Below are 22,272 nucleotides of genomic sequence, written 5' to 3'. Positions count from 1 at the left end.
ATATTTTTGAGATCATTATTACGTGACACTATTTAATTGCATCATCTAAGATGAACTAATTGACTAATCGTTGGTCTGCATTCCTCATAAAACAACTGTATACTTGTGTGTGCGTGTGTGTGTGTGTGCTTATTTGTTTGTTGTTTATATGATGTATAATAAGATATTATCTTCTTTGATTGTCACTATAGATTTCATATAGGTAGATACATGATTGTTCTATTTATGCTACTGTAATCATACATATAATTCACCAATATTTTGGATTGAATAACAGGATATACTCACACACACACACACATACATCAGTTTATTCATCACTAACGTGAAACACAACTTACATTTGTCAAAGTAATTATGAGTCATGGGTAAAAATTGATTCTTATAAAAAAATATTAAAACCTATTGTCTGAATAGATGCTTAAGTTACGAGCGATAGTAAATTACACTTTAGAGTTGAATGTCTAACAAAAAGTATCCAGTACCAGGCTAAGATGGATAGTGTCTAGCAGTGGAATTCAGGACGTACATTTCGTCCTATTTGGGACTCGTCATCTGGATGTACTTGCATTCCAGAGTTGATGTTCACTTCGAGACTAGAATCCAGTACCGTTCGCTTCAAACGCCAATTAGCTAGATTAGTTTCGCACTTCTATATAGAATATGTGACGTATAGGTTAACAGTATCCGGAGTAAGACAATCATCCACTGATGACAATATATATGAGTGGTTTAAATTTATCATTTGCACTCGTCCATCACAATAACGAGTAATTTTTTAGAACTTGACCCATTGCACTCCTCATACATATCGCTCCATAATATTTATAATTTTTATTAGAATGGCGGTTCGTGGAGATTGCAGTAATTTTAATTGTTGAGTTCATCAGTCGATCTAAGTTAAACATGCATTGGAAACCTGGGAGCACTGGACATCCGTTTCGTCCTAGTATGGGACTCCTCAGTAGTGCACATTCACGATCCCGCATGCAGGACTCGAACCCAAGATCCTCGGTTATGCGCGCAAACGCTTAACACTGATATGATCAGCTATTACTTTTTAGGATATAAAAGACAATTTGTGTAGTGATTACCTATCTAACAGCAACGAGTTCTAGTAATCACTAGTTTTAATTCAAATTTTAAATATGATTTTGCAGCCACAGATAATTTTGGTCCTCCGCATACTAATATTTGTATATTTGGTAAAAAAAGTATCCAGCTAGATATATTGAGCACGTATTTCGATAACACTTATAACAATATTTATGGTCATACTCTCAAAAGTTAACGATTTTAGTTCAAACGGAGGACAAATCAATTGCAGAGGTGCTAGTATTACATCTCTTCAAATCTGAACTCTGTGTCCAAATGAGACATCGTGAAAACTGTCATTCTTAAACGGCCCTAGCACTTAATTTTCATAAGCTGTAATTTGGTTTGTTTTACATCCTTCTAATGTTTTTAATCTTCTTAATTTTGATTATTCGTTATTATCATCTTCACCTTTCTTCGATTTATTCGTCATCATTCTCATACTCATCAAGTGGACATTTATTCTTTGCAAATTTGATTACATTTTATTGTCTCTCCTTAATTCCTGATTATTAACCACCTTTCTTTGACACATGATATGATGTTATCTTCATCTTATTTTCAACAGCGGATTGTAGAGCTTGAATAAATGATATGGTCAAGGAGAAAATGATGTTCGCTGAGTGCTCTTTAGTTCTTTCTCAATGACATCCTCGGTAACTTTCGTTTTTTTCTGAAAACTTTCAAGAATTCCGTTACAGCTAAAGAACTCGGTAGGTTTTGGGCTTGTTCTGTCAAGGTTTCTGCAGCGAATACCAGAGTTAAGTTCTTGAAAACATTCACACCATGAACTTGATCACAAATCGACTAAAGCTGGAAACGTAAATTATTAAGTTTGACACCACAGATTAGAACTTGTATGCCGTGAAATCTGAAAACTATGAGTTCCATCCTATATATCTTGTACTGGGTGAAAATCATTGAGTTTTATGCTTGAACTTATCAGTTTACTTGTTTACGCCTGTTACTCCTCGTCGAGGAGCATAGGTCGCCCACCAGCATTCTCCATCCAGCTCCGTCCTGAGCAATCCTCTCCAGTTGATATTCATCCTTTTCATATCTGCTTCCAATTCTCGACGCAGTGTGTTCTTTGGTCTTCCTCTTCTCCGCTTCTTTTCACGATCCCAAGTTGGTGATTACCTCGTGGTGCAGTTTGGTGATTTCCGTAATGTATCATCTATCCACATCCATCGTCTTTTCCCAATTTCCTCTTCATTTGGAAACTGATTTGTTCTCTCTCACAGTAGGTTGTTGTCGATGGTATCCCACCAACGGATATTGAGTATCTTTCGTAGACAATTGATCATAAATACCTGTAACTTTTTTATAATAGTTGTAGTAGTTCTCCAGGTTTTGGATCCAAACAGTAGGATTGTCTTGACTTTCGTATTGAAGATTCTGACAGTGATATTGATTGACAGTTATTTTGAGTTCCATATGTTCTTCAGTTGTAGGAATGATGTCCTTGCTTTGCTAATCCTTGCTTTTACGTCAGCATCCGATCCTCCTTGTTCATCGATGATCCTTCCCAGATACATGAAAGATTCCAAATCTTCCACAGTTTCGCCATCAAATGTGATTGGATTGGTGTTATCCATATCAACTACCTAATTCTTAATATATAGGTGCTTAAAAAGGTGGATTGTACAACTTTAAACATCAACAATTTGTTAAATACATATGATAAAGACCATTGAATATTCAGATATAATAATATTGTATTATGAACTGAGCTTGTATAATATTTTTCTACATTTAACGTATTATGTTTAACCCATGTGACTGTTAAGTACACTTGCCTTTACGTAAATCCATCTAATAATGATTTATTATTATTCTAATGTATATATCAGCAGTGCTTTTTATGTATATAATATCAACAAGCGCATTAGTACATTTGAAAACCCCCTACTGTTTGTGAAAATGGTATAAAATGTTTTACTTAATTATGATATCAATCAAATAACCACATGCTTTTGTAAAACGAACAATTATAAATTATAATAGATAACAAATATTTTTACAGTATCAGGCTAAATAGAAGAAAGTGTAATATTCTATGTTCATTCAATTATGATATTCCTCAAGTAGAACAAAGTGTAATGATTAAAAGATAAAAAGGTGATTAATAGAACGTCAAGTTCCAGTCTTCTGAAGTTTTTTTGGAACTGCTACTATCAGGCATCAAAAACTTGATTTATGTGCGCAAAAGTAGATGGTGCAGTGCGTATCCACGATCCCGCACACCGCGAGATCCCAACCTACGACATATCAGTCTCGAGCCAGGCGCTTAACCAACTAGACCACTGAGCAGGCCGGTATCCAACGGTGTTAATTTCTAACTTCAACCAATCCACGAAGTTGCGCTACCGTACACCATTGTCTTCAGTGAGTTGATATCTCACAACAGACCTGGTTGAACTCCACTGGTAACGGCTTCTCACTAGAACTCCAGGAGTATCTCTTGAAGTCAGTCACTAGTGAGCAGATGATTATTATCAGAAGGGGTTTGTAGAGATTTTAGAAATTTCACAGATTGCTCATCGTGGATGCGCACTGCTGAGGAGTCCCATACTAGGACGAAACGGCCGTCCAGTGTTTCGAGGTTTTCCATGGTGGTCTAGCTTCAATTGACTCATGATTTCAACCAGTGAAATAATATGAGTTAAATTCGGATATTCAAAATTAAAACGATGAATTCAAGAGAAATGAAAATGACGTAAATGAAACTTGGGAAAGTTTAAATAAAGAATGATGCAATAAAATGGATGTAATGCAGATTTATTACTGTTTCTTTTTGAACACATGAATCTGTAGTGTCGGTTGCTATGTCAAGCTTTTTCTAGCTTGTGGACAGGCCAGTTTATTCATTCTTCTTGAGTCATATTTTTGACTTTGTTAATTATTCACTTATCAACTTTGACTGCTTTTTTAATGTAGGCTTATGTGGGTGCATTTCTTATATTACTTATCACATATCTGTAACTTATTTTTGTCTGACTAGGGATATCGATTCACTTTTGATTAAATTGAGTTGGTTCGTTCGCTTTGCTCTCTACTCTCTCTCTCTTAGTCATTTCTCTTTGTGCTTGCTTTCTGTGTTGCCTGCGGATTTTATCAATTATTAACAATACACTATTCATACAACTGATGTTTTGACTTTTCAATAATCTGGAGTAAATTTATGATACTACTAGGATATTTGGTCTGCGCAAATACTTAGTTAAAGGGATATTATTTATTGGAGTTAGATATAGGTGAATTAACCTCTACAAATCTAATCTCAGACGCTTAATCACTATAGGTTCAGCAACTTCGTGGATTGGTTGAGGTTAGATATTAACACCATTGGATGCCGGCTGAGTGGTCCAGCAGGTTAAATGTTCGCGCGCAAGAGTGAAGGCCCTGGGTTCGAATCTCGTGAGCGGGATCGTGGATGCGCACTGCTGAGGAGTCCCATACTAGGACGAAACGGCCGTCCATTGCTTCCAGGTTTTCAATGGTGGTCTAACATCAATCGGTTCATGATCTCAATCAAAAATCTCATAAGCTTGATTTAAGCGTATTATGATATGAATCTGGAGAACTAAAATGAATTCATGTTATTCCACAGCTATATTTATTTCTGCTTTCTACATGATATATTCAGTGACTAATTATCACATGTCAGTATAATCTATACAAGAATGAGTCTAGTTAGTTAGTAAGAATTGTTGTCCTGTTCTTTTTTTGAAGGATAAATAAAATCTTCATCTGCCATCAGTCTTGGTCTTTTTCCTTGTGTCGTGAGAATTTGAGTTTGCCTCTGGTCCCAAGAACTAGTTTGTCCTATTTATAACATATATAACATTAGGCTTATGCAAGTTGTTTCATTTGAATATAGGTAACGTCACAAATTGAATTTGCCTAGATAAATATTATGAACAATTGGATACTGGATAGATATTTCGTTTTAGTACATTAGTGCTAGGTCTACGAACACTAAAGAAAGTGAATTATCAGTGGTTTTCGTTGAATAAGGTGATTGAAACACATCTACCCTAATATATGATGTTACCTGGTGTAAAAGTGGATTAGAAGAAAACTACAGATGGTCAGACCGAGATATGGTATCATTTTATGAAATGACTGACTATTAGACTGATCTATGTTGGTAGGTTCATACTACATGATTGGGGTCCACAAGATTATCGCACTTAATAGTTGCGGATACTAGGTGAAATTGTTAAAAACTGTATTAATGGTGTGAATTTATTCACTCTTCATCGTCTCTTAGATCGTGAGTTTCGAAATTATCTTTCACTTTTTATCTCGTTAATTTATTATTTATTCTTGAGTCGTCTTCTCTACACCTAGTTTTTTTCTACTACCACTGGTACTGTTACTACTTCTACTATTCAAACATCTGTCTTGATAGCTTTATCTGATAAGATGTGGTAACCCGAACTAGTTCACATTCATGCCAAGTTTCATGCTAATATGACCAACTAAATTGGTATCCAATGACTTACATTGTCAGCTTAAATCAGTTCACCATATTGATTCACCATCATCTATTGTAATCTAAGTTAACTGTCTTGAAATGATACGAAAGATCCTTAGCTGATGATAAGAATAACGTTTATATGATGTTCTCTAAGAGTTAATATTTTCATTATCACTACTACGTATCTTAAAAATCTTTAATGATAGACACCCATTTTTTTACAGAAAAAAACACGAAGTGAATAGCCAGAAATTTCTTTCTTAAGTATTCGTATCTACCCGTTATTGATGTTAAGGACTGGGATTGACCAATCTCTTTTAGGATCCTGAGCGGATTACCCTGATATTTCCATTAAATCCCAAGTATTTTCAAGCAAATTAAAATTATTGACTAACAGAAGAGTCCAGGATGTTGAGTTTTCCTGATTTGCAATTTGCCAGCTAGATTTATCTGCATTCCAGTGTGACTTGGACTTAGTACATTTCTCTTCTAACGCTCAAATCGTTATTTGCGTAACCACTGAGTTCATCGATGAACATCAACGATGTGAGATGCGTGCCCTGAACTCCACCTTAAGCCACTATGCAGTTTTATTTAGAAATGCTCAAAAATATTATCATAAAGTCAATATTTTTACGTTGAATCATAAATAAAGCGTCAATAACCTATACAGAACAGGCAAGGTAGTTAATAATAATCCATAAGCTAATAATTATTTTATCAGTATAGGGTTGTGGAGATTATCGAGTTTTAATTGAGTTCATGAGTCGATTGAAGCTAGACCACTATGGTAAACATGGAAGCACTGGACGACTGTTTCATCCTAGTATGGGACTTCTCAGAAGTCTGCACTGATGAGGAGTCCCATGCTAGGATGAAACAGCCATCAAATGCTTCCAGGTTTACTATGATGGTCTAGCTTTAATCCACTAATAAATATTTATTTACTTGGCACATAGCAATAATGTAACTAAAAACGACATATTAAAATACCAACACAGTAGTCAGAAATGAGCACTTTTTATAAGGACACTTAGAGCAGAGAATTTTTATCTAAGAAGAATGTTAGTTTTGAACTATGCTAGTGAATTAGTCTGACCTTTATAAGTAAGCAATGTTCAACTTGCTATTGACTTTCTTTAGTTACCAACATACTTCTGTGTGAAACAACTAGTCAATAAATAATATTGACTAATCTCAACTAGTATACAGTTGAAGTCGTTCTGTACTATTATTCTTTATATGAAGAATAAAAGTTATTAATTCAATCAATGTCTTGCAAAATTATAGTTTATATACTGCTAAGAAATCTGAGTGGTAGGGTAAGATAGCGGTTTATGATTTATTGATTTTTCCAGTGGTTTATTAATTTATAACAGAACTGAATGGAATTTGAAGCCAATGGTACTGGGTTCAAGTCCCAGAATGAACATCAACTCTGAGATACAGTTACATCTAGCTGGCAAGTTCCAAATAGAACGAAAAGCACGTCCTGGATTGCACTGCTAGCCACTATCCATCTTTGTTTATCTCTACAAAATACTTTTAAAAAGAATTATTTTTATAATAGTATGGAAGTTCAATGAGCAGTGAGAATCTTAAAGGAACGGAATATAGATGTATAATTGACCTGTAGATCTCCAATGCAAGCGATCTCTCTGGATAATCACGGGCCTACTCGAGTTGGACGAGAATGTTGTGACTTCACAGCTTGCATCGAAATTACACCTCGCAGTAAATACTCAATTTGTATTACTTTTTTGTTGTATCCAGGTACTATAGCTACTTTGATAAACGTATAGTGCAAACATAACGCCGTTATAGAAATGTATTAGTGAGAATAGGTACAAGAAAGAGTGGGGTCACTTCCGTCTGCTCCTTTCCATGGCGTGTAGTGAAGTGATTCACGTTGGTGGGGTCAGCAAACTGTCCGAAATTTAGTGATCTTACTGTCGGATGGTTTGGTTACAGCCCAGTGGTATTTCATTGGTCCTACATACTTTTCAAAACGTAACGATAAGCTCAATACAGTAAATAATATTATAGTAATTCTAATAGTTGAGATCATGAGTCAATTAAAACTAGACCACCATGGAAAACCTGGAAGCACTGGACATCCATTCCGTTTTATTGTAGGACTCCTCAGCAGTGCGCAACCACGATCCCGTCCCGCTTCAATTGACTCAGGATCTCAACTATCCACAAAACCCCTTCTGATACAAATAATATTATATCTAAGTAACGCCTAATGATTCTAATTTTTCATGAATAAAATATTCCTACATTCTACAATCTGTTAAATCTATACCCTCCTATTTAAACACATCGGGTGTGAGACAAATATCACAGACAACAATGAATAATGACTATAATATCTCAAACTAACCAAAGTTAGAAACTTAAATAACTGGATGGCAACTCGCTGATTGAAATGTTAGCCAACCACAATGTGATTTCAGTGTCTTGATTCCGATCTATGATAGGTTTGTGGAAGAGTACTTCTGAGGATTCAAAATACCAGCATAAAACAACTTTCTAGTACTAACTCGTTTTTAATTTCTGTCTAAATAAAGTCAGTCAATTCCATGAAACTTGATATATATTACTAAATGGGGTAAATCATGCAAGAAAGATAAGGGTTAAATAAAATATTAAATCAATCCAATCTTAAAAACCATGATCTATTGTTTACTTAACACGAGGTGTATCCTATTTGTCTAAAACTGCTTTATCCAACTCATACAATACGACTTTTCCATTAATTAAACCGAATAAGATATTTATGGATACCATTCCAACCGTCAGCATTTCATTTGGTTATACTTAGATCCTTATATATAACAGTGCCCCTGCTGAAACATAATGTTTCTCTATTTCATTTTAGCATATTTGATTCATCATCAACTATACAAATAACTCTATTTTTTATCACTCCCCACAATTTATTCTCTCTCTCTCCTCTACATACACTTTTGCAGACCTTAGTTATCCATCGATAGCTAAATTCAATACAGGATTTTCATAAAAAAAGATAACATGGGGTATACACATATACAAACAAAAACTCCAGTAATTCATCATTCAATGAACATTAATGACGTATTACTAGTAAATGCTTCAACGAATAGGTGGTGAATAATGATTATAATTGTAATTGAAGTCATTTATGTCATTTATATATTGGATTACAAATAGTTTGGCATCCAATACTACTGCTACTACTACTACTATTACTACTAGTAATAATAATGATAATGTCATATGATTTACAAAGCCAGTAGAAAAAGTAGTATAGTAATAATGAATAGAATGATTACTAGCAAAATAACTTGTACGCTAAATTACATGAATGTACATTATGTTGCATAATCTCTTATATTTCACAAATTGAAATCATGAGTCAATTGAAGCTAGACCACCATGGAAAATCTCGAAACACTGGGCGGCCGTTTCGTCCTAGTATGGGACTCCTCAGCAGTGCGTATCCACGGACCCGCACACCGCGGGATTCGAACCCAGGACCTATCAATCTTGTGCCCGAGCGCTTAACCAACTAGACCACTGAGCAGGCCGGTATCCAACGGTGTTAATTTCTAACTTCAACCAATCCACGAAGTTGCGCTACCGTACACCATTGTCTTCAGTGAGTTGATATCTCACAACAGACCTGGTTGAACTCCACTGGTAACGGCTTCTCACTAGAACTCCAGGAGTATCTCTTGAAGTCAGTCACTAGTGAGCAGATGATTATTATCAGAAGGGGTTTGTAGAGATTTTAGAAATTTCACAGATTGCTTATCGTGGATGCGCACTGCTGAGGAGTCCCACAATAGGACGAAACGGCCGTCCATTGCTTCCAGGTTTTCAATGGTGGTCTAACATCAATCGATTCATGATCTCAATCAAAAATCTCATAAGCTTGATTTAAGCGTATTATGATATGAATCTGGAGAACTAAAATGAATTCATGTTATTCCACAGCTATATTTATTTCTGCTTTCTACATGATATATTCAGTGACTAATTATCACATGTCAGTATAATCTATACAAGAATGAGTCTAGTTAGTTAGTAAGAATTGTTGTCCTGTTCTTTTTTTGAAGGATAAATAAAATCTTCATCTGCCATCAGTCTTGGTCTTTTTCCTTGTGTCGTGAGAATTTGAGTTTGCCTCTGGTCCCAAGAACTAGTTTGTCCTATTTATAACATATATAACATTAGGCTTATGCAAGTTGTTTCATTTGAATATAGGTAACGTCACAAATTGAATTTGCCTAGATAAATATTATGAACAATTGGATACTGGATAGATATTTCGTTTTAGTACATTAGTGCTAGGTCTACGAACACTAAAGAAAGTGAATTATCAGTGGTTTTCGTTGAATAAGGTGATTGAAACACATCTACCCTAATATATGATGTTACCTGGTGTAAAAGTGGATTAGAAGAAAACTACAGATGGTCAGACCGAGATATGGTATCATTTTATGAAATGACTGACTATTAGACTGATCTATGTTGGTAGGTTCATACTGAGGAGTCCCATAGTTGGACGAAACGGCCGTCCAGTGCTTTGAGGTTTTTCATGGTGGTCTAGCTTCAGTTGACTCATGATTTCAATCTGTGAAATTTTTAAAATCTCCACAAACCCCTTCTGATAATAATCTCTTATATGATAATTTTTTTATATTTTTATTCGACCTTTTATCGATTGATTTCTGTTGTCAGAAAATTCATTGTATTCAAGTTTATTTTCAGGTTTAACTTAATATGTGTATAAGAGGACAGTACGTTGAACTTGATGCCATTAATATGATAAGTAAATAGAAAAGTTTTATTCAACTTCAGTTTATATTAAATGTTAATCAAGTGAGTAAGTATAAAGGTTTTAATTATCATAGATTGTTATTTTGTCAATTGTAAAGAATAGTTACTTACTTACTTACGCCTGTTACTCCTAATGGAGCATAGGCCGCCGACCAGCATTCTCCAACCCACTCTGTCCTGGGCCTTTCTTTCCAGTTCTGTCCAGTTTTTGTTCATTTTTCTCATGTCTATCTCCATTTCCCGGCGTAATGTGTTCTTTGGTCTTCCTCTTCTCCTTTGGCCTTGAGGATTCCAAGTGAGGGCTTGTCTCGTGACACAGTTGGTTTCTTTCCTCAATGTGTGTCTTATCCACTTCCAGCGCTTCTTCTTGATTTCTTCCTCCATTGGAGTCTGGTTTGTTCTCTTCCACGGTAGGTTGTTGCTAATAGTGTCCGGCCAACGGATCCGAAGTATTTTACGTAGACAACTGTTAATAAACACCTGTATCTTCTGGATGATGAGGGCTTTCGTAGTTCTCCAAGTTTCCCCCCATACAGTAGAACTGTCTTGATATTTGTATTGAAAATCCTGACCTTGGTTGGGGCATTTTCTTCTTCATGGCCGGAGTATAACAGAAGCTCTCCTGAAGTTAGTTGTTGTTGTCCGACTTGCGTCCAATGTTTTTCACTGATCCCAAGCACCTCTAGGTTGCATCTCCTCATTTCTGCAGCGATTTGGAAGACTCTCCCATATGTACCTCAATTAATGGTTGCTCTGGTTGTCAGAAGAGGCATCAGCCTCGTGACTTCCGAAAGAAGTCGGCTTTCGTGATGAGGCGTCATAACTCTTCTAAACGAAGACCTTCTGATTCACAGGGCAGAGTTTAAAATGTCTGAATAAGTTTTTCTGGTCAGCGTTTACTTAGCGAGTTAGTTTTGTACGGTATGTGGTTGCTAACTCTATACCCAAACCTCCTCCTTTATCCGGGCTTGTGACCGGCAGAAGCCCCCTCCCCAGTCACAGCTTAACACAACATAGTGGTAATTTCTTGTACTGTAAAATCAGTTGACCATTTCATTTCAAAGGAAAGACTGTTGCATATTTTGACAACATGAAGAAGATATACATCAATACAGAAGATATACACACCTATATTTGTTACCTGAGGAGTTTAGCCATGTCACACTATGAAAAGAGCTGTACCTATACGATGAAACGTTTTACTCAAGTTTTATTAGTCTTTCATGGAACTGTTAAAATGCTTCTATCAATGTTTATTGGTTGAATAAAACGTTTTAACTGTATAATTGATTCATGGATAAAGAGGTCACTTTAAAAGCTGCGATATGAAATATGACATCATCTAAGTTTAAACACGTTAGCGGTTAATAGTTCGCCTTTACACTGATTTCTCGTTACTTCGGTTAGTTTCCTTTTTTTTACCAAATAATTCATTACTGAAATATTAAAACATCCAATCTAGACATAAGCTGACAGTCAATTTTATATATCTTCATTCAAAATATATTTAATTTACAAATTTAGTTGTGGTGTAATTAGAGCTGTACAATTGAAATTATAACGATTCATGATTGTAATAAAACTTTAAGTGATACTTAAACTTTACATTTTACTCAGTTATCAAGTACAGGCTTGGGACTGGCAGTAGCCCCAGGTGGAGTTTTATTTATGCGTAGGTTAATTATATTGTTCAGTTTTCCATATTGAAATTGGTGAAAAGTTGAGACTTAAAAACCTGATGACTGAAAATTGATCATCATCAATTCACTTTCAAGTTAACAGGTAAGAAGATTATTACTGAGTTACTTAGAATAAGATAGATTCTTATGTCATCATAACTGTTCAGTAGAATATGATGGTTATTTTTAGATCACATAAAAGGTAAATTGTGTTACATATGCTCATCATGTATTTAGGTTAAATGTGCTTACTGATTAAAATATTTTAATCCTTAACGAAGTATTGGAATGTTACACTTTCAAAATTATAGAAATTTACACATCTTTTTTTAAAAATTTATAGACTACACTGTCAATCTTCTTCTGTTTTTAATATATAATTAATTAGTATCAGAAGGGGTTAAGCGTTCGCTCACGAAACCGGTAGGTCCTGGGTTTGAATTTCGTAAGGTGGGATCGTGAATATGCACTACTGAGGAGTCCCATAATAGGACGAAACGGCAGTCCAATGCTTCCAGGTTTTCCATGATGGTCTAGCTTCAATTAACTTATTATCTCAACTATTAAAATTAATATAATTAATCATTGAAACAAACAATATTACTAGGTACCTGATACAGTTTATGAATATATTGTTACAGTAATGAAAATATCTCATATGGAATAGTCTATAAGTTGATTTTTGGTCGATTTTTAATGAATTCATAATTAGCAAAATGTTATTGTATTAGTAGACTGTCTTGGTAAAATAATCTAATGTGTATTTGGCTAGAAAAATAAATACAGTTACAACTATGATTAGTGGTTTATTTGAATTTAACTAGATATTTGCTGCGAAAAGTTCAGACAATTTAGTGTTCTTTCTAAAAAGTAATCTAGATGACATTTTCCTACTTCTTAGTTCCTGATTGGTTGCCATCGCTTTTAGTCTGTTAAGTTTGTTACGTTCTCTAAGGCCGAAATCGAATATAAATTTACCCTATAAGTCTACCCAACTCTGTTAGCCTGTGGATTATTAACGCTGAAGTGTTGTTGTGTGATGGACGTGTGGTCTATTCGGGTTCCCATAGTTGCATCGCATTAGAAAGATCTTCAATTATTCGAAAGGTAATTTACTATAGGCTAACCGGGAATCCCAATATATGAATTGTCAATGTGAAGATATAACAATATCATAGTTTATTTTTGTAATTAATTCCTACCTATTTTAATTGGAGGTTTTCTGATTATATTAGAACTTTCAGGCCATATAGTGATTGCTTAATCGTTAGAATGATAGGGTTGGCCTCTACAAATTTCCAACTCTAAACAGTTCACGATGTAGTTCATTTTCGTATTAGTCGTTTGAATCTCCCATCAAATCTGGAATGCAAGTACATCCAGTTGACGAGTCCCAAGTTGGACGAAACGCGTTTCCTGGATTCCACTGCTAGCCACCATCCATATCTGCCTATAAATCACGATGTAGCTTGACGATTAATCAGTGGTATTTGTGACAACCGTTTCACTCCATATGTACGTGATCTTCACTAGTCAGGTCCTTGATTAGATCCATGATGGAATTGTGAGCATCGATTGTGGGGTCATATACTAAGATAAAGTAACTATCCATCACTCCTAAGTACTCGATGGGAAACCGTTCTATGAGAAATATACTTCAGTCGGAATTTATGAAACATGTTTTGGAAGAAGACACTAAAAAGCACCTATGATTGAGTTTTTGAATGACAGTTAGTCTGTATTACAACCGAGATTAGAAATCAATAACTGTTGAGCTCATACTCAATAGATTTAGCTATAGGATTACTGAATGTATACTCCACTGAAAGGTTCATAACAAACATGAAAAAGTCTATCTTTGATGGCTAATGACAAAGAAGAGTTCTCCTTTGAAAATACCACTTCTTAAAGTCGTATTCTGTGATTATTCAGTTTTTTAAGTGTCATGTTTAGCTGAGTCTCTACTTATTTTTCGCTTTGCCACTGTATTACATATGTTTAAAAAATTGACGTATATATCCAATTAGATGACTTAGGTTATGTTTAAGAAATAATTCCTCGTATTCAGTGTTCTCTTAAACAAGACAACTTTGTAATTTAAACCACCAAATCCAACAATTGACACAAGACACCTCGCATCTAGTTATAATTCCCTGTTACTATTGAACTTATTGAATAATAGCAATTTAATGTTGGCTTTTGATAAAGCATCGAAATGGATTCAGAAAGCTTTGTTTTACTTTACAGCCGTTAAGTATGTAATCTGAAATCAAAAGACGTAAGTAGGCTACATGATCTTGATCATAAGTATCTTTACAGCACAACTCGCCTTTCGTGGAAAAACCGAGTGGCCAATATCGACGTTAGACATAATATATTAGGTAAAGGTGGGAAATCTGTTGGTGCGGTTTTAAATTTTCATCAACTGAGGTGATCAGGATGTGTTACACATATCTAACCACTACCCACCTCAAAATGTAATATTTTCCGGTGTAGGAGTTGGTGCGAAGAAAGCTAATAGTACCCAAATCAAAACGTGGTATCAGTTCATGAAGTCACTAACTATTGGTCTGAGCCATGCTGGTTTAGTTTTACGCGATAACAGCAATCAATGACCGGAGACTTTGGGTGGTGTTGGTCGGAATCACTCATAGTGGTACAAATGTTTTCATTCTTTATCCTTTACTAGATGTTAAGTCCCAGTATTCCTAGATGTATGCTTTCCCATTCTGTTTTTTTAAAACTATATTCCCGATGTTCAGTCTTTCTCAATATCATTATTATCATATTACTTTGATAGCTTTTGGAATGTTTCCTGTTAATTTTTTTGGTCATCCCGAAATCGTATGGGGACTTGGGCCATTACACCTCTTTTCAAGGCTGTACGTCACTAATAATTGACTGAATTTGATGTTTGAAGTACAGTTTGTAGAGTCCAGTTTTCAGGATATAAGATATCAACGGGGTATCTCAAATGTATCAAACTAATTAGCGTCAAATAATACAAAGGAATGCTTGGAATTCTACTGATAGGTACTACTAAACGATACTAGTATAACCAGTGTGTTCTTTGGTCTTCCTCTTCTCCGCTTCCCTTTACCATTACAAATTAGTGACTACCTCGTGGTGCAGTTTGGTGATTTCCGTAATGTATCACCTATCCACCTCCATCGTCTTTTCCCAATTTCCTCTTCATCTAAATGCTGGTTTGTTCTCTCTCACAGTACCTTGTTGTCGATGGTATCCCACCAACGGATATTGAGTATCTTTCGTAGACAATTGATCATAAATACATGTAACTTTTTGATAATAGTTGTAGTAGTTCTCCAAGTTTCAGCTCCGTACAGTAGGACTGTCTTGACGTTTGTATTGAAGATTCTGACAGTGATATTGATTGAGAGTTGTTTTGAGTTCCATATGTTCTCCAGTTGTAGGAATGCTGTCCTTGCTTTGTTAATCCTTGCCTTTACGTCAGCATCCGATCCTCGTTGTTCATCGATGATGCTTCCCAGGTATGTGAAAGTTTCCACCTCTTCCAGAGCTTCTACATCGTGTCAGTGGGTTGATGTTCTTCGTGTTGTATTTAAGGATTTTGCTTTTCCCTTCGTGTATGTTGAGGCCTAGTAATGCAGAGGCTGTAACTACACTAGTTATGTGCATCTGCATTTGTTCGTGTGCATAGGATAGAAGGGTTAGGTCATCTGCAAAGTCCAAATCATCTAGTTAATTCCAAGCTGTCCATTGTACTCCGTGCTTCCCGTCAGATGTGTAGGTCTTCGTAATCCAGTCAACCATCAGAAGAAAGAGGGGGAGAGTAGACAGCCTTGTCTTTCTCCGATCCTCACTCGGAATGCGTCTGTCAGTTATCCTATATGCACGACTTTGCATTGTAGTCTGTCGTATGAATTCCGTTTGATGTTGACGACCTTCTCAGGTACTCCATAATGTCGAAAAAATTTTCCATTAGTTTCTCCTATCCACTGAATCATATTAGTAATTTTCATACATCTAAATTGTTCACAGCTGTAGCCACACAAGTACATGTATACATGAAAATAAAAAAAGATAAACCGTACCAGCAAATCAACAATTTCTACAAGTTTTTCACTCTTTGTTCTGATCCACTATACAGTTTGCCCCCAAAATGCTCTGGTACGGCCGAAAGTCGGGAGAGTCCGATCTCCCTCTCCAAATGCTCTCACATGGCCACGCGTATATAGCCTCTGCTAGGAAAGTCCTACTCACTGCCTTCTCGTGGCGGGGGTGTTGTTTACGAAATTGAGAGGATGAAAAGCGAACGTCCGGCGCTATAACCGGGTTGGTGGACACGGGGAGTCCGCCGAGGGGTTAGAAAACCCTGATTCCAAACCCAATGGTGCACATGAGTTCTAGTATCCTGAAGGAACAAATGGCGTATGAACCTATCGTTGGTCAGCGGCTACCATGGGACTGCATTTCCTTACGTTGCTCCACTGCTTTGTGGATCAGACCTTCAGGTCGAAGGCTCCGGGTGTGGCTCCCCAAGAAAACCACTTGCTTCAGTTTGGGCACCCGGGGCAGTATCACAGCCCTCATACATATCAAATGAGATCTGTGTGGCGCATATGTATTTGGTGCCTCCTTGTACCAATATCTGTGTTAAAATAAATAAATAAAATGTTATTAGGAGATAATTTAAAAAACTCATCCACTATCTCTCATTAAATTTGTTGATCTTAGATTATTTTTCAGAAGTGGTTTTGGAATAAAGTGAAAATAATTATGATGAACTTCTTTGTTGCTTAAAATTATAATAACTCCATCATGTTTCGATGGATTTGTAGTTCATTTTCTATGGAACTCGAGTAAATGAAATAAATATTAATCAAGAAGTTTTCAGATTTTCAGTAATTGTTGCTTTTTGATCGACTTTATTTTGATTGAAATCATGAATGGATCAATGCTAGAAGCATTGGATGGCCACTTCGCCCTATTGTGAGATACCTCAGCAGTGCGCATCCACGATTTCGCCCCGCAAGATTCAAACCCAGGACCTATCGGTTTCGTGTGCAAACGCTTAACCTCTTGACCACGGAATCGGCATTCAACGGTGTTAATATCTGACTTCAATCAATCCATACTAGGATGAAACAGCCGTCTAGTGCCTCAAGGTTTTCCATGGTAGTCTAGCTTTAATGGACTCATGAATTCAACTATTAAATCACTAAAATCTCCACAAAACCCTCTTCTGAGAATTATTTTTTTTTCGTTCCTATTCTTCTACGATACGAAAAAATGAGAATATTTGCCAAGGCAAGTAAACAACATTTTTTCTCCGCTTCTACATTTCACTAACGAAAACAAGAAAAAAAACAACAACAAAAAATCAATAATATACAAGGTTTGTTTTTGTGATTTTTTGATTCTTTCACAAATGAACGAGTAGATAACTTAATGTTTATCTTACATATACCAACATGGATTAAGGCCACATACATACACACAAATATATATCTATATATGTATATATATATCCATGTACATGTACAAACGCATATACAAAAACTTTTACAATATAATCCACTAATTATGTATCATGACATTCAATGAAAATAAGTAATATCAATGTTTAGAAGAAAAAAAAAGAAAAAAAGAGAGAGATCAGGAGAAAACTCATTTAAATGATGATAACAATGATGATGATGATGATGTTTATAACGATGATAATGATGATGTAACTTGGACAATCAAAAGTTGTAGTAACAGTAAAAGAGTAATAAGCAATATAAAGTAATAATAATAATATTATTATTATTATGATCAATTATTGCATGCCAGCATACAGAAAAGTTAATTGTACAAAGTATAATAATTCAATGTAATCTTACAAAGTACTGATTGTATGATAGATTAAATTATGAGAAGTAAATAACTTAAGAGAATAGAAAGTGAAGAAGAAGAAGAAGAAGACATAAAACGAATTCACTTTGTGAAGAGAAGAAATATACTAACTGACTAGACTTCTTATTAATAGATTATTAGTATTATTATTATTTCTTATTAATTTACCAATATAAATAAGTATTGTGTTTGGGTTTATGTACAATTAGAGGATATATATGTGTATGTATGTATGTATTTGTATGTATGTGTGCTCATTCTGAATAACGTATACAATAAAGAAAATTCACCTTACAGCACACTTGTTCTTTTTCATAAACCGAGTCACTGATACAGATAAATTATCTTTGAAAAGTACATTTTTTTTTCCTTTTCGTATTGATCATTTTGTAAATGCTTAAATATATATGCAAAGGTAAGTAAATTTAATAAGAACCTCAATCAAACCACCTTGTCTCCAAATAAACAAACACAACAAACAATCGAATAATTTAAGACACTTCTGTTATAAACAATCCATACATATGAACACACCGGTAACACGAGAGAGAGAGGGGGGAAACAAATTTATCGATCGATACAGAATAAATAAATGAAAACTGTAAATAAATAAATAAAAATTTGATTTACCTTTGGTAACAGAAAAGTCATTATTTATAATTCTTTTTTTAATCTGAAATGATTATGATTGATGTATATATATATGTATCCGTATGTATATTCTCAAATATAAACTCTTTTAATACAGAATAATTGTCAAGTTAAAATAATCTATACCATTGTATCTCAGAGTTGAAAATATTCAATTAAAATAGATTACTTCTTCGACCTTCATCATACCATGGTGAAATAACTGATTGATGATTAACAGAACATGGTAAATTTGATAAAGAAGAATCTGATGAAGTTGATGAATGTGTTAAATATTTATTACAACCTTTAGTTTGATTAAAATATGATAATTGATCTATATCATCAAATAGTATTTGTTCTTTTTCTTGACGTTTTAATTTTCGAAATTCATATTCATAATGAGCTCGTGAGATAGCTGCATCTAAATCCCAATTATATTTATGTAACAAACGTTTACTATGTGATCGAGATACATAACCTTTACGGCATAGTAATTCAAATTTTAACCTCCTAGTAGCTTCTTCATAATCATAACTGCTGCCTATTAGTACAGCTTGGCATTCAGACTCAGTAGCTTGTGGAACTTCTTTCATCAAACGTAAAACTAATTCTCTATGGAAATTTTTCAAAGAATCTTTACAATTTTCAGATTTACCACGTCTCAGTTTAACATCTTTGAGTGGTAACTCGTTTGGAGGACATAAACTGGTGGATTCAATGTTTGTATAACCGTCAATTGTAGAATAAATGTCCAGTGGTGAAGATGGAGGAACACGAAAACATTCAGTTGTTCTACGCATAAGTGTAGAATTATCGCGTAACGTTTTGGATCGAGGGGGATCGAGAAGCCAGTAGTGTGTATCACTTATTTTTACTCCATTTTGTATAATTGGATAAATGCGAACATTAAAACGGCTATTTCCAAGGCTTAAAGCTTTATGTTGATCCAAGTCAGATGGAAGAGGGGATAACTGAGATGTGGGTAATTGCAACGAGGATGATACGCAACATCTATCTTTAAAATCAAATTTTTGTATTGGTTCTTTGCCTAAAGCTTCTTGTTTTGCAAGAGCAGCTTTAAGCCAAGGTGGGCAAGCACGTGGAGGAGGCGGTGGAACAGGTAATTCTGCTTCAAGTTTAGCCAATATAGGATCATAAAAAATAGAGGAACAGTCATCCATAGAAGACGTGTAATCACTGGAAAGAATGGTTGTATTTGTCGTTTGATCATCGATACAATCTAAGCAGTTCTCGAATACAAGATTATCTTGACCATAGTCAAACTCTTTATCGCGTTTATCACGAGACGACTGGCCATGCTTACCACTCTTCCACTTCATCAACAGGTCTTTAGAACAACCACCAGAAGGAAGTGAAAGTTCAACACCAATCGGTGAAACATTTCCCTCTGCTGCTGAACACTTTGAATTGTTTCTTGACAAACATTTCGATCCTGGTATTCCTAATCTTGATTCAGGAGAATGGTTCTTATTTGATAAACTGTTCTGTTTTGGAAGAGATAATGATCGACGTAAACCAGATAGCGGAACACAACTATTAAAAATTTTGGCATGTATATGTGTTGGTGACTTTCGTCTAGGTAAAGTAGGTGAAATACATCCTCTTGAATTCATTGAAGAAATAAAAGTAATTTGTGATTTATCTATAGATTTACTTTCTGAACTTGTATTCATATGGTTTAAGATATTTTTATTATTAGCAGTAATATTGATCACTTTAATTATATATGAATTTGATTTATGTGAATATTTCCGTGATCCAGAACGTTTACGTTTGTTTATATGAATATTTGAAATAATTTTCCCTTTTAAAATCTTATTATGAATACAACCATTTTCTTTATTTAAAGAATAATAAACTCCCATAGTGAATTTTGAGTTCGATTAAAAAAAATAATATTGCACATAAGTAATTCAAATGTTCTGTACATAGCATTCTCCTAAATTAAAGAAATCATGTGCAAATTACATTGATGAAATCACGAGGACTAAACATTGAAGTCGTTAAGGTTGTGTTAACCAATAAGAATAAAGTTCGTTTGTGATTGGTTTATTCGTCTACTATTCTATCAGTTGATTGGATCGTTTGAAGGTCAATCAATAAATTGTCTCGTTTAATTATTGTGATAAGTTAACGCCCTCATTATTCATATGGTAAAAAAAATATTAACTCACTACAAGATTGTTATGTACTTAGCATTTTTAGTTGATGCTGTAATAAATATTAACTGCATATATGAATTAAAAGCACATAAATGGAGATTATGGAGAAGATTTGTAGCTCAGGTGGATGATTTTGATGGAGTTTTGTTCTCTGAGCTGGATGGTTTGGTTGTAGAGCTTTCATCGTTCTTCTGAACGACATCATCGGCACAAACTTTTTTTTTTCTATATCTTACACTTGTTGGTAGAACATACTGGCGAAGATACTCATGGAGAAAATATAGTTGTTCTCGAGTGGAAGCCTGACTTTTGGCGAAATTCTCCCATTTTCGAACACCGAGAAGCGTATTACGCTCATATGATTTTGAGATGGTGGAGAAGATTTGTGGCTCAGGTGGATGATTTTGATGATCTGAAGTTTGTACTGATGATGTGTTTGAGAAGAACGATGAAAGCTCCACGACCGAACCATCCAGCTCAGAGAACAAAACTCCATCAAAAAGCATATAAATGGCGTTTTGGATAGAACTTATTGTCTTGCAATTCATTATACTTTTATTTTTGGTAACTCGTAAAATATATCTGCACATATTATGATTGAGTCATTATTTACATGACCTCGGTCCTATTTATTAATAGTCACTAAGCCCTAAGGTATTCAACAATCTATCAAGAATTGTTTGAATGAATACTGTTAGTTAGGTTAAAAAATTGCAACGTATTTCTTCAAGATTGATCCCGTTTACTATCTCTAAAATAAAAACGACATGAACCAGTACATAGTATCAATCACTTCAATTAACTCAGATGTTTCTTCACTCATGAGGAGTTAGTGAATGATTAAATTTCAGTACGTATACAAAAGTTAATTTGCTTATTTCCAACCTACGCTACCTGTAGTAAAGACATGATATGTCATGAGACAAGAGACGTTCACTCTGTATTAATTTCCTGGTGTGAAACATGAGTTGTTCAGGTAGAAGTTATAGGTAAGCAGATGTTTGTACTTATCTTCGAATCGTTCTTTACAAGTGATGATTCTGGAAAGTCTTAAACATAGCTAACATCTGGTTATCCTGTAATAAAATCTTTATTATAATCTGTAGGTTGTAAGAACGTTGGTGAATGGAAAATTAACTTATGATCAATTCATTGATTGTTTACTGGATTATGTCAGAAGGCGCCAGCTTCCTTTTCGAGAATACTCACGATAATTTGGAATTCTTAGTACACCTCATCAATAAATTTGCTCAATCGCGAATGATACATGATATAAAACTAATAAACTTACTCATTTTCAATAAGGTAATATTATAACCATACACCACATTGTACAGTTGTCTAACCATCTGCCTTTTCATGTTCATGTATGTAATAAATTAAAAAGGATTACATATCATGTACTACATTTCAATCGTTCACCGAGTAACAATATCACAAAATTATATCTGAGTCAAAATGAAACTACATTCATCGGTATCAAAGATTC

The 22,272-nt window shown here is 34.7% G+C and overlaps 1 protein-coding gene across 1 annotated transcript; it reads right to left on the bottom strand.

Annotated features, from left to right (window-relative positions):
* Nucleotides 1–3,601: 3,601 nt before the first annotated feature.
* On the bottom strand, nucleotides 3,602–20,486 carry MS3_00001908 (uncharacterized protein; the record flags this gene model as incomplete). The annotated part of the gene is made up of 2 exons (XM_012937758.2): nucleotides 3,602–5,152; nucleotides 10,007–20,486. One exon carries the CDS (start codon nucleotides 20,484–20,486, stop codon nucleotides 18,774–18,776), a length of 1,713 nt encoding a protein of 570 aa, XP_012793212.2. The 3' UTR covers nucleotides 3,602–5,152; nucleotides 10,007–18,773.
* Nucleotides 20,487–22,272: the final 1,786 nt, after the last annotated feature.

This window comes from Schistosoma haematobium, chromosome 1 (genome assembly GCF_000699445.3).
Source record: "Schistosoma haematobium chromosome 1, whole genome shotgun sequence".
Taxonomy (NCBI): domain Eukaryota; kingdom Metazoa; phylum Platyhelminthes; class Trematoda; order Strigeidida; family Schistosomatidae; genus Schistosoma; species Schistosoma haematobium.
This window is presented reverse-complemented; position numbering and strand designations above follow the sequence as displayed.